This window comes from Octopus bimaculoides, chromosome 8, assembly GCF_046866305.1.
Source record: "Octopus bimaculoides isolate indiv1 chromosome 8, ASM4686630v1, whole genome shotgun sequence".
Lineage (NCBI taxonomy): Eukaryota > Metazoa > Mollusca > Cephalopoda > Octopoda > Octopodidae > Octopus > Octopus bimaculoides.
Window position 1 is genome coordinate 91,553,288 of NC_142935.1, and position 15,000 is coordinate 91,568,287.

General features: G+C 35.1%; 1 protein-coding gene across 2 annotated transcripts in view; it reads right to left on the reverse strand.

Annotated features, from left to right (window-relative positions):
* Positions 1 to 15,000, reverse strand: part of LOC106880431 (tetraspanin-18) — a 595,429-nt gene that overhangs the window by 578,259 nt on the left and 2,170 nt on the right. The window contains exon 1 of one of the 2 annotated variants that reach the window (XM_089356796.1): positions 13,735 to 15,000. This exon is cut by the window's right edge and continues 2,170 nt beyond it. In XM_089356796.1, the coding sequence (XP_089212922.1) occupies positions 13,735 to 13,806 (72 nt within the window). In that variant the 5' untranslated portion in view covers positions 13,807 to 15,000. The remainder of the gene's footprint in view (positions 1 to 13,734) is intronic. The other variant, XM_052970246.2, reaches the window with a different exon arrangement.

Sequence of the window (15,000 nt, forward strand, 5' to 3'; positions counted from 1 at the left end):
CTGTTTACATAACACTCATCTGTATGTATGTATGTATGTATGTATGTATGTATGCATATATGTATGTGCACGCACACACACACACACACACACACACACACACACACACACATATATATATATATACACATATTAGTACATGAATATTTAGAAACGTACTAATGGAAACATGCATATATATATACATACATGCATATATATTTGTGTGTGTGTGGGGGGTAATCATGTACGTATGTATATATACGTGGCAAGTTGGGTGTCTTGTATAGTCTCGGACCTATCAAAGCCTTTTGAGTGGATTTGACAGACGGAAACTGAAAGAAGCCCGTCACGCGCTCTCGCAGTCTCACACACGTGCGCGCGCACACACACACACAAATATGCACACGTGTGTGAGTATGTGTGTCATTTTTTTTATCTGTTTGTACCCGAACACGGCTTGACAACCAGTATTGGTATATTTATGACACCGTAACGTAGCGGTTCGGCGAAAGAAGCCGACAGATTAAGTACCATACTTTACAAAAGACAACAATAATGATAGTAATAATAATAATCCTTTCTACTATAAGGGTAAGGCCTGAAATTTGGGGAAGTAACTGGTACTTCTTTCATTGACCCCGAAAGGATGAAAAGCAAAATCAACCTCGGAGTGATTCGAACTCAGAACGTAGCGACGGGCGAAATACCGCTAAGCAATTCGTCCGGTGCGCTAGCGATTCTGCCGGGTTGCCACCTTAATAATAATAATAATAATAATAATAATAATAATAATAATAATAATAATAATAATAATAATAATAATAATAATAATAATAATAATAATAATAATAATAATAATAATAATAATAATAATAATAATAAGTACTGAAGTCAATTCATTCGACTAAAATTTTTTCAAGGCTATGCCCCAGCATGGCCGCAGTCAAATGACAGAAACAAATAGAAGATCAAAGACAAACAATATATCAATATCTATTTCTATCTCCCCTCTCTCTCTTTATATATATATGTATATATGTATATACAAATTCACACACACACACACACACACACACACATGTATATTTGTATTCTGGGTTGAGTGTCAGTGTGAGTTAGCAGAGAAACGACACACAGGGAATTGAAACACTATAGTTAAGTAAAGTTCGTTACGTTAATAAGTATAACAAGTTCGTTAGCCGTCCAGTACCATGTAGCTTGATCAATACAGACGTTTGAAATTATTCACATCGGGCTATTTGTATGTATTACTATTTTGAAAAGTATTCATAAAGGAATTCCAGCGGGCAATATGTGAGGCACTTTATTCAGTCAAATCCTACGGTGAACTCTATGGTGTTTTATAGTTCATCTCTTGAAGGAGACTGAAAAATGTTAACTTGCCACATTGAAACCAAAATATTGAGAACGTCTTGGTAGCGTAAGGTTGAATCTTTAGGTGCTACATGCATTCATACTTACATACATGCTTATACGGTATACTATGCGATGCTTGCGTACTGTCTCCAACATAAAACCGAATGACCGTATTCGTAAAAGTAGGTGTTAACAAAATGCAACGTATCAGGTATTGAAGCCGTCTTCATCAAAATACAGCTTAGACGGTCAGGTCATCTCTCACGTATAAGTGATATCAGAATTCCGAAGTAACTTCTCTTTTGTCATTTCCCAAATGGAAGGCCAGTTGGAAGGCTTCCCTTGCGCTTCAAAGACAAACTAAAAGACTAAAACCTGAAGCGATGTGATATTCCCTTTTCACTCTGGGAAATCAAAGCATCAGAAAGCATTACCTGGCTCCAGTCCTGCTTCCACTCAGTTCAAAGATTTGAGCAAAGTCGACTCTAACAAGGGGAGCAATTTCGTGCAAGCATAAAGACACGCTGGCAAAACCTGGATCCTCCAAGTGAAAATCTTACCTGCTATTGTGGTTTTGTTGCACAGAGCAAAGCAGGCCTTGCCGTCCACCGAAGAAAACACATAGTAAATGATACACAAGTACTTGAGCCACTTAGTCCTCAGCTTGCTCCATTTGACAAACGGTTTGCAAGACACCATCAGGCCTCAAGAGACACAGGGCGTGTCCATAGAACATGATCAACGCTTTATTTCACGCTATCTATCTATATACATACATATAGATAGATAGATAGATAGATAGATAGATATATGTATGTATGTATGTATGTCTCTGTATTCTTTCTGTTGAAGAGCGTAGCTCGAAACGTCAAATACTTTCCGTACTCCCGAGCGTCATACTAATATATCCTTTTGTTATTTACACCACCTGTCCTCGTCTGTTGTTATTATTTGTATATTCTCCCCTATGTATATAAAACCATTATATATATATATATATATATATATATATATATATATATATATATATATATATATATATATATATACATATAAATATATACGTATATATCTATTGATGTACTTAAATATGCTCATATCACAGTATCAATCAGACCATGGGATGCTATTATACCCCGCTCGTCACAATACGCTTCGAATTCTATCTTGGTTGCGGCATTCTTTTCCCTCTTGACCTTAATTGCTTGACTAAGTCATCTTTCCATCGCCGTGGACGCTTTCCAATTGCTCTTTTCAATTTTCCTGGGTCCCACTACGCAGCTGCATGGGTCTATCTGTTGTCCGTGAACCTTGCGACATGTACGACCCAGCGGATTTTGTGTTTGCAGTACTCTGCGATCACATCATTGACACCATTCTGTTATCGAATTATCTCATTTTGAATGTGCTTTCTTAAAGATATTCTTAGCATAAATCTTTCCATGGCTCTTTGCATCGTAACCAATCAATGTTTTATCCCCTTCGTAGTTGGCCAAGTCTCACTTGCATATAATAACGCAGGTAAGACGGTACTATTGAAGAGACCGGCATATACGGCATTGTCTGCCTTCGTTTGGGGCACATCCTTTATTGAGTTAAATGCATTTCATCCTCCCCTTATTCTCTCTGAGATTTCAGCACCCATACCTCAGCGCATATTCAATGTGTACCCTAGGGAGACGTACATCTTTACCGCCTTGATTTCATCGCTTCCTACCTCAATTCAGGCTTGGGCCACGTGTTTCGACAGCATATATGTTATCTTTTTAAAAGCTAAAATAAATATGTTTATATTCATATGTATATATATAAATATGCCTATATATAACGTGTACATATCTACGTTACATACAGATATATTTGTACCTATCTATCTATCTATCTATCTATCTATCTATCTATCTATCTATCTATCTATCTATCTATCTATCTATCTATAATTCTAGTGCGAATACATAAATGTATTCACACTAATGTACAGTCAAAGAAAAACACGTATTATTGACTATACAAGCATATATATATCAATGTTACACACACAAACACTTCATTTAAACGTGAGTGTAACTATGCAAATATATACATCCACCATACACACGTGCGTGCATGCATATAAAATATATATATATATATATATATATATATATATATATATATATATATATATATATATATGCATATACATCGTTATTTGAATACATAGATGTATTTGCATACACACATATACACTCTTAAGCAAATACAGACATACGTATATATGTATGTATATTGAGAGGAAGGAATATATTGACACTTGTGTCCAATATTTGATCATGCAAAGTTATTGACGTCTATACAAGAGCAAAAATGTCCTCAATAATGAATAAAATAAGCACACACAAAGTTCACACGTGCATACATGCTAATATTTTCGCATACCTGGACCATACATATATACATTTATACATGCATACAATGGTAATGTGGAAACGTTGAAAAGTACCGACTGAAGAGCGTATCTTTGCAAAAGTATTTTAAATATCTATCTATCTATCTATCTATCTATCTATCTATCTATCTATCTATCTATCTGTCTGTCTGTCTGTCTGTCTGTCTGTCTGTCTGTCTGTCTGTCTGTATGTCTGTCTGTGTGTCTGTCGGTCGGTCTGTCTGTCTGTTTGTTTTTCTGTTTGTCTACTTACTTTTCTGCCTGTTTGTCTGTCTCTTCTTTACGTATGCTTGTCTAACCATCCATCTATCTATCTCTCTATCTATCCATCTATCTATCTATCTATCTATCTATCCATCTATCTATCTATCGATCTATTTCTCTATTTCTCTACCTCTTTATTTATTTATTGAAGGTCGACGTATCAAGACACATACATGCACACAGACACACACACACACACACACACACACACACACACACACACATGCACGCAAACACACACACACGCGCACACCCACCCACGCACCCACGCATACACACACTCTCAGTCTCAAGCATATACGTGGATTCAAAATTCTATTTAAAACTTGAAAATAGCAACACACAGAAAATGAAGAGAAAACCATCATCAATGTAATTATTTGTTTAACGCTTAATAAAACGATTAAAGATAATGTGTAGGTGTGTTAGACATTTCGAGCTGAGGCTCTTCTTCAGAAACTTTAACAGAAAGATGGAGAAAATGTTTGGAAGCGAAAGAAAAATTATAGGATTGAAGTAATAATGCTATTTCTCTTCTCTGAAGCCAACTACACTGAGTATAGCATAGTTCAAGTGAGTGGTAGTGATGTGCATAAGACGGGTTTTCATTAGGACAAAAGCACTTTATCTTGATACATGTGGTTCCAATGAAATATATTGAGTTCTACCGTGTTTTGTTTACTCAAGCATTCGCTTATGTGTGTGAGTATAAATATATATATATATATATATATATATATATATATATATATATATATATATATATATATATATATATGAAAGAAGGTTTGAAAATGCAACTTTAAAGATGTTTGTTCACTTTACCGGTTTTACATTTTTAGAAAAAGATTGTCAAAAGTATATACTTCTACTAATTACATTTGGGTATTAAGCAGAATATATTTGCTGTAGCCCATCTTTTATACCAAGACAAAACAGCGTACATGATAACACTTCCAATCAATTAAGATCAGAAGCCATGAGAGCCACTGCCTGATAATCCGGGTAATTATTATTATTATTATTATTATTATTATTATTATTATTATTATTATTATTATTATTATTATTATTGTTATTATTATTATTATTATTATTATTATTATTATTATTATTATTATTTTCATTAACTGTGTTGCTGTTGTTTAAATATAATTCCCTCTGTTTATTTCCTACTTCACATTTGACCTCACCACTTTGCGAAATTTGGTTTAGTTTCGTCTCGTTTTGATGCTCTTCCCAAAAACATGACCTGACCCGTTAAAAGGCAAATTAATTTTTCGGCAATACTTGTTTACAACCACATCAATACTCTTTGTGGCTATTTTTCTTTTTTGTGCGTATGTGTCTATGCGGATATTTATTTTTTACTTCAATCATTTTCTCTAATTTCCCAACCCTTTTTCTTGAAATATTAGAATATCTCAAAAAGTTTATTAATGCAAAAATAAACTTGTTACTTACAGGGGTTTTTATATGCCTCCCAATTACGACGTTGTTGTTGTTGTTGTTGTTGTTGTTGTTGTTGTTGTTGTTATTATTATTATTATTATTATTATTATTATTATTATTATTATTATTATGATGATGATGATGATGATGATGATGATGATGGCTACGAGCTGGCAGAGTCATTAACATGCCGGGCGGAATGCACAGGGCATTTCGTCCGTCTTTACGGCCTGAGTTCAAATTCTGCCGAGGTCGACTTTGCTTTTCTTCCTTTCGGTGCAAATAAATTAAGTACCAGTTGATCACTGGGGCTGATATAATCGACTTGTCCCTTCTTCTTAAATTCCAGGCCTTGTGTCTATAGTAGAAAAGATTATTATTATTATTATGATTATTATTTCTAGCGTGTTTATCAAAAAGTGGACGAGAGCGACCAGACTATTGCGACTGACTGGATCGACTCTTAGTATGTCTTTCTAAGCAGGAGTAAAAAAACAAAACAAAAAAAAACTGGAGGAGTGCACTTTCCCATGCTTTGGGGATGTCAGAGAGAGTAATCGGGGATTTTTGCGTAGAGTTTATCCGAATTACTCAGAGTAGACTGCCCCGCTATTGGGAATTCTCTTTATTTATTTATTTATTTATCTATTGTTTATTTTTCTAATTTCTATTATATATCCTTTGTTATATCCTTTAATGTGGTAGTGTCTCTCTTTAATCAATGTAAATTCCAGCTGTTTTTTTTTTTTTTTTTTTTTTTTTTTTTTGCTTTTAGGTGTCGAAACTCGTCCTTTGATATTGTCCCCCATGGCTTCGGTCCTTGTTGCTAATGAAAGAAATCATCATTATTATTGCTATTATTAAGGCGGTGAGTTGGCGGAATTGTTAATACGCCGGGCAAAATGCTTAGCGGCATTTCGCCCGCCTTGACTTTCTGAGTTCAAATACCATCGAGTTCGACTTTGCCTTTCATCCTTTCGGGGTCAATAAATCAAGTACCAGTGGAACACTGGGGTCGATGTGATCGACTAGTCCCCTCCTTCAAAATTTCAGGCCCTGTACTTTAGTAGAATGGATCATTATCGTTGTCATTGTTAAGACGTCGTCAAACAAACAAAATCGTTGGTAGCCGGACAAAATGTTTAGCGGTTTTTTGGTTTTTTGCTCGTCTTTACGTTTAAAACGGTGAGTTGGCAGAATCGTTAGCACGCTGGGCGAAATGCTTAGCGGCATTAGATTCATCTTCACGTTCTGAATTCTAATTCTACCGAGATTGACTTTGCCTTTCATCATTTAGTGGTCGATAAAATAAGCACCAGTTGAGTACAGGGGCCGATGTAATAGACTTATCTTCTCCTTCGAAATTGCTGGCCTTGTGACAGCATCATTATCATCATCATAGTTATTATTATTATTATTATTATTATCATTATTACTATTATTATTATCATGACGGCAAGCAAACAATCGTTAGTGCAACGAACAAAATGCTTAGCGGCATTTCGTCTGTCTTTACGTTCTGAGTTCGAATTTCGCCGAGGTCGACTTTGCCATTCATCCTTTCGGTGTCGATAAATTAAGCACCAGTGAAACACTGGGGTTGAGGTAATCGACTTGCCCACTTCCCCCAAAATTTCTGGCCCTTCAACTTGTAGTAGAAGCGATTATTGACATTATTGCTTTATATATGTTGTGTAGTTGTTTTGTTGTAGTTCTTATTGTAATAGCTTTAGTTATTCTCAATGTTGTTGTTAATACTATTGGTGTTACGATCCGGTGAGAGACCAGCTTAATTATAAACGATTAAGATATTAAAACAGAAATAAAAAATAAATATAGAAATAATACTAAAAATGGTGAACAGCAATACTAAAGGAAAAGAAGAGTGATAAAACTTTTACACGCACGTATTGATATAACAATACATATAAATATACATTTATATACATACATACATACATACATACATACATACATACATGCATACATACATACATACATGCATACATACATACAAACACGCGCACACACATGTGTTTATGTACCTGTCTTTATTCGTAAATATTGTCAGTATACCTGATTGCACCGATACATATGTATACTTGTGTATGTTCACACACACACACGTACACACACACGTACACACACACACACGAACACACACACACACACTCACACACACGCACACACACACACATTTAAGGATACGTGCATGAATGCATGTATGTGTGTGTACATCGCTTGATCAACTAATAACAGCCAGTTTAAAATGATTTTGCAATTGCGAATATTGGCTAAAATCGGGGGAAATTTAATAATAATAACAATAATAATAATAATAATAATAATAATAATAATAATAATAATAATAATAATAATGATAATAAGGATAAAATTAATAATAGCAGCAACAGCAATAGCCACATCAGCGTCAGTCCGCCCACCATCAGGAACATCATTCAAAAGAAGAACCGCAAACCGAATGGGTTGTTTTGGAAGAACTAAGCTTTAGTTGATGTCCAGCCAAACATGAGCGGTCATTGGCGTTGGGTTTTGAAGACATTTAAGACCAAATGTTCAACACCAATCACTAATCCTCAGTCGCAAATATACTTTCTCATTTTCTCTTGGCTAACGGATACTTTCAGAAAGCTGTTCTGGCGATTGTTCATTTGATTTCATTTTAATAGAGTGTTTATAAGTTCAGAGCCAACCATCTGCCTTCTGCATCCATCGCTTTACCACCATCTTAGATAACTGCAATACGGCCATCTTAGTTGCTCTATACAGTTACACACACACACACACACACACACACACACACACACAAAAGCAAACTCAAACGTGTAGGCATGTGTGTATGTGTGCGTGTGCATCTGTGTGTACTGGTTGTGTGTGTGTGTGTACTGGTTGTGTGTGAAATAACTTTTCATTTCCGCATCCTAGGGTTCAGTATCAATAAGAAAACAAGACTGAAATTGAAGTATGGCGGTAACAAAAGGATTTTCCATTGCATTTCCTTATATATATGCATATATATATATATATATATACTCACATATACATATATATACATAAATACACATATACATACCTACACGTTTATGAATTTGTGTTGCGAGATTCCTGATGTGGATATATATATATATATATATATATATATATATATATATATATATATATATATTTATACATATATATATATATATATATATATATATATATATATATATATATATATATATATATATATATATATATATATATATATATATATATATATATATATATATATATATACATATTTATATATATATATATATATATATATATATATATATATATATATATATATTTCTAGTTATCTATCTATCTATCTATCTATCTACACACATACAAACAAACACGCACACACACATACATGCACACGCACACACACACACATATATGTATGTATACTGCCTCTGTCGCTACTAATTAATTTCTAAGTGGATTGCCGGCTATATGCGATATCAGCGTCAGAAAAAGTGCTGATATTCTATATACCGTAAGGGTCCTTGAACGCTTTTATCACAGATGTCTCAGACACATTCTCAATGTTGGATAGACCTAAAAAATTCAAAACACACAGGTCCTGAGGACAGCTGATATCTTGAGTATTGAGGCAATGGTGCACAAGCACCGGTTACGTTGGACTGGACACCTTATTAGAATGAAGGATAGCAGGATTCCTAAGCAGATTTGGAGAACTTGTGAATGGAAGGAGATTCCGGCAGAAACCAAGGCTGCGCTTTAAGGACTGTATCAAGTCCCCATTAAAGGCCTGTGATATGCAGGAGACTGACTGGGAGAACAATGCCTGTCATCGCCACGGATGGAGAAAACAGGTTAAGGAGGGGATCGACACTTTTGAGAGAGCACGTATCCAGCGTGAAGAACTTAAGCGAGCTGCGCGAAAGCGCACGGCTCGTATAGTGAATGGGGAAAGCTTAATCTGCAATGTTTGCAGTCGTGTATGCTTGTCAAGAGCAGGGCTCATTAGCCACCAACAGAGCCGTAAATGCAAAATGTAAGTTAGTCCTAGAGCGCACAATGTTCCTGAAGGTCGGCAATTGTCTTCCTCGTTCACGAGTGGACGGCCATCATGTATGTATGTATGTATGTATGTATGTATGTATGTATGTATTTATGTATGGATGGATGGATGGATAGATGTATGAACGTGTTGTGTGTATCGTCAGTAAATGATAAATCAGAAAGAGAAGCACATTTTAATTTATAGAGCAGCAGAGTAATTAGATAAAGGTAATTATGACCAGTCTTTGGGGTTACCCAGGGTTCACGTCCATAATGCACTTAGCTTTACAGCATCTCTTCGGACCCTGATGGCCGGTTGCCTATAACTTCTCTTCAAAATGAAGGAGGAAAAGACCTCGTGGCTAGTTGTTGAATACACGGATAAAGGAGAAGAATTAAGCGCAAGGAGTTATCTCTCATATATGTGTATATATGTATATATATTATTGACGTGATAAAAATTTATATAATTTGACAGAACATGAAACAATTCTTTGGAACAGTGGATCTCGAAGCAGATGAAACTGTAAATAATGGCGTGTAAACATTGAAGAAAAAAAAAAGGGCAGCTGTCGATGTTTTTCTTTGCAAAAGACTTATTTATCGGTAAGTCTCCTTCGAGATCCACTGTCATAAAATTAAAGTTACATATAGGCGCAGGCGTGATTGTATGGTGAAAAGCTTACTTCCCAACCCCAGGGTTTCGGGTTCACTCCCACTGCGTAGCACCTTGGGCAAGTATCTTCTGCTATAGCCTCGGTTCGACCAAAGCTTTGTGACGGAAACTGAAAGAAGCCTGTCGTGTATATGTATGTGTGTGTGTGTGTGTGTGTGTGTGTGTTTGTAAGTTCGTCTCTGTAATTGTCCTCTCCAACCGATGTTGGTGTGCTGACATCCTCATCACTTAGAAATTCGGCAAGAGAGAGGCCGATAGAATAATTACTAGTCCAGGGGTGGATTTCTTCGACTAAAACCCTTTAAGGCGGTGCTTCAGCATGACCGCTCTCAAATGACTGAAACATGTAAAAGAAGAAAAGAATATATAAATTACATAGTGAGACATAAGGTCGCGGCTACGATTATATATTGCCTGTCATCTTGGGCGCTTGCTATTTTGTTTAGCCTTATGTTGGCCTATACATTGTGACGAAAATCGGTAAACGCAGGAGAAAATTGAGCAGTGGAATATTCAGAGGTATAATCGTGTTAGACATTGTATCACGCTGATTTTGCTCGAGAATTAATTTAAGAGTACATGTGTTTGTGGAATTGATCAACTGCTTTATCCGTTAATTCAGTTGAGCGAACAACAACACTCAACTACGCAAAACGGAGATCTACCACTATATATATATATATATATATATATATATATATATATATATATATATATATATATATATATATATATATATATATATATATATATATATATATATATATATATATATATATATATATATATATATATATATATATATATATATATATATATATATATATATATACATATACATATACTTATATACATATGCACCTATGTCTCTTTTTATCTATTTATCTATACATTTACATGCATATACATATTTATATATATATATATATATACATGCACACACATATACTTATATATGTAATTGTATATAAATGCATGTGCATATATATATATATATATATATATATAAAACTTCCATGCTGCTGAAGACAGGATTATACATGGATGAGTATGCCAAAGGTGAGTGAGTAAACATCGATATTTTGTCCTCCTAAATAGTCCTGCATTTAGATAACAGTTATGATTTTGCCCCAGTTCAACCGTGACTAAATAGATTTATTTCCACAGCTGTAATCATACCATTGTTTAGCAAGGTGCATATTGTCAGTGATGCATTTGTTGTTGAATTAAGAGAGACGTTAAAGCAATGGACAAATTCTCGCTGTATTTAATCCGGTACTCTGCTCCTCGAGTCCATATTCTACCGAGGTAAACTTTATCGTTTATTTTTCTTGAGGTTGATAAAATGAAGCACAAGTCCCAGACGGTGGTTTGGCAAATTATTATTATGACATAAGACGGTATATATGCCTTGTAATAATTGTTCCCTGTGTTTGAGTCAAGCGTACTTGACCAAAGCATACTTGAAACCAAAGCGAGCTTGACCCAATCCCTCAACCTGTTTGACTCCATCACCAGGTTCTTGAATCCTTGTAGTGGTAGCCACTTTGTCACAAGCGTTCAGGATAGGTCACTGGTCTGAGGACAACTTCCTCCTGCCTCTTCCCTCCTCTACCTGTCTTGGAGGTTCTGAAGGGTTGTGGGAAATACCCTTCTCTCCCTGACTAAACACTAACATCCTCCCGGTAACTATCACGACGATTATTACGGGCATATTCAATGCAGAACTACATTGTCGGATAGATACTTCATTTTTTTCTTTAAAGAGAACAGAATGAAAATGGAAGGACATTTTGCTACTATATCTAAGATATAGGCGCAGGCTTGGCTGTGTTGTAAGAAGCTTGCTTTCCGACCACATCGTTCTAGGTTCAGTCGCATTGAATGGCACGTTGGACAAGTGTCTTCTACCATAGCTTCGGGCCGACCAGTGCCTTGTGAGTGGATTTGGTAGACGGAAACAGAAAAAATCCAGTCGTATATATATGTGTGTGTGTGTGTGTGTGTGTGTGTGTATGCGTGCGTGCGTGTGTGTGTACGTGCGTGTGTGTATGTGTGTGTTTGACCTTCACCACCGCTTGACATCCGGTGATGACTTGTTACATCCTCGTAACATAGCGGTTCGCCGATCGAGACCGACAGAATAAGTACCAGACTTAAAAAAAACAAAAGAAAATGTACAGGGTTGATTTGTGCGACTAAAAATACTTCATGGAGATGCCCCAGCATGGTCGCAGTCTAATGATTGAAACAAGTAAAAGAACAAAAGAATAGCCACCAATCCCGTCAAGTCTTTCGTTCATTGGCTTCTACATCAAAAGTTTAATTATATAAGTCTAATAAAGATTATCCTGATTACCAATCACGCTTGTTTGGGTTTAATTCGTTAATGCAATCTTCCTAATCTCGTAATTAGTATTTGTTTATTTACTTTATCTTACGACAGAGGGCAGTGCAGTAGCTGAAAAATTTCTGTAATTTACAGTGTTCAGTTATGTTCCTCCATAACAGGCATGGGTAACCAGGATTTTGAGAACCAGGCCGCTTGGGACCTGGTTCATTATCAAGCAAGCAGCATGACTAATATAATTCAAGTTAAATTATTATCCGTAATTATTATTCAGAAAGTTATGCGGGCCGCAGTTTGACCATGACTGTAGACCTTCTCAGTTCAAATCAAATTAGGAAAGTTTTTCTTTCATTCCTCTCTATCAAAGGAGAATTGCTTAATTTTTTTAAAAATATTTACGGGAGTAAATTACTGGTATTTATCTTAGCGACAATATCAGATCGAAATTTAAATATCATCGACGGTTGGAATTGAATTCAGATCGTAATCATTCATGCTGACACTACAAATGGCACCAACACTGTGGCTAAGAACCAGAGCATTACCAGCGCCCCAACAACATCACCAGTGTCACCACAACCACAAATATATACTGTATACGTACATACATGCATGCATACATACATATATACATACATACACTGAGTACGCATGAATACATACATGTATATACACACAGATACGCGCGCACGTACACTCGAACACACACATATATAGATTAGTTATAGGATTCATTTGAATCTAGGTACATTAGCACGTAGGACGCTCTATGAATGTATCAAAGAAATCTTCCTGAAACAGCTGTCGTAAAATTTAAGCCCCGTATGCATTAATTCATATATATATATATATATATATATATATATATATATATATATATATATATATATATATATATATATATATATATATATATGTATGTATGTATGTATTATAATTGTATTCGTGTGTACAAAAACATCATGAGTGCAAAGAGACTATAGGAGAAAACTAATAAAGCAATGATAGATAAATAGTTTTCCCCAAAAAGAAAAGACACAGTTCATCTTTTGTTAAACGTCCTGATGTATTCCATAAAGAACATTAAAACAAAAAAACAACACATAGACAATATAAAATGCTGCTTACGCCTTCTCTGTACATCATTCCTTCCAATATCCATTTTGGTAATAATCCAGGGATCATACTTTCTGAAAACATTTTGGTATTTTAATATTTTGGTATAAACACGTATTTGTAGCAATTTGATGTAACCTGCTTATTGGTGGTTTTCGTTAATTTTATTTAAATTTTGGGGCTGTGGTTTCGTATTTGCTGTAAGATTAGTTCTGGTAAAATTTTAACAGTTCTTGCTTGGACTGTAGAGGTGTTTTATGAACGTTATAACAGTATTTTAATGATGGTGCTAACCAGAGCTTTAACAATATTTAAAAGTTTTAATGGTATTTTTGTTGGCGATTTAGTAGTATTTTGCTAACGTTTCGACGATGATTTTACCCACGTTTTAACAATATTTTGATAACGTTTAAACGCTGTTTTACCAGTGATTAAGCAGTATTATCGTAATGTTTTAACGGAGTTTTGCGGGTAGTTTAACAATATTTTTTGGTTGTATTTTAACAGTGTTTTCGCCAGCGTTTTAAGGGTGTTTCAGAAATGTCAACGAAATATTTTCACCACTGATTCTCCTCATATGCTCAAGGCCTGTCAAAATACTAACATACTTTTTAGTCGAACGCTTGTTAGACTTATGTGTGTGTGTGTATGTATGTATGTATATATATGTGTGAATGTGTGTGTTTGCGTGCGCGTGCACACGTGTTTATATTTTCAATTTGCTTAGATGTTGTTTATGACTGTTTTAAAAGTGCTGAGTTTAAGAATCAATAAAAGCCAAACAAAACAACAGTACGCAATAACAGTGATGACACCAAAACAAAAATGGGTGTGTCTGTTTTTATACTCTATGAAGTACAAATATATAACTCCCTCTGATTCATATTCTATCGCCAGCGCTCTGTTTTATACTAAACAACGTCCACGTAGTTACAAATATGGAGATACGATTCAATATTTGCTAATAAACACCGTATAAAACTACGTCGCACATAGCTGCAAATAGATGTCCTCAATTAGATAAGAGGTATGGTTAATAAATATATTTACCATGTGGTACCTTTCCTGAAGTTGTATAATGCTAGCATGCTGTAGATATAATTATACTGATGTAATGTGAACGTCCGGGGAAGATATACAGTTCAGTCTGCGATAACATAGAGTGTTAGACTCCACTTTACTGTATATAGGTCATTTGTTAGTATGTACCACGTAGTTGGCACAGGCCTTCTAACTGTAAATGCGTAAGTACAAACGAACTAGGTGGAAGTAGATATA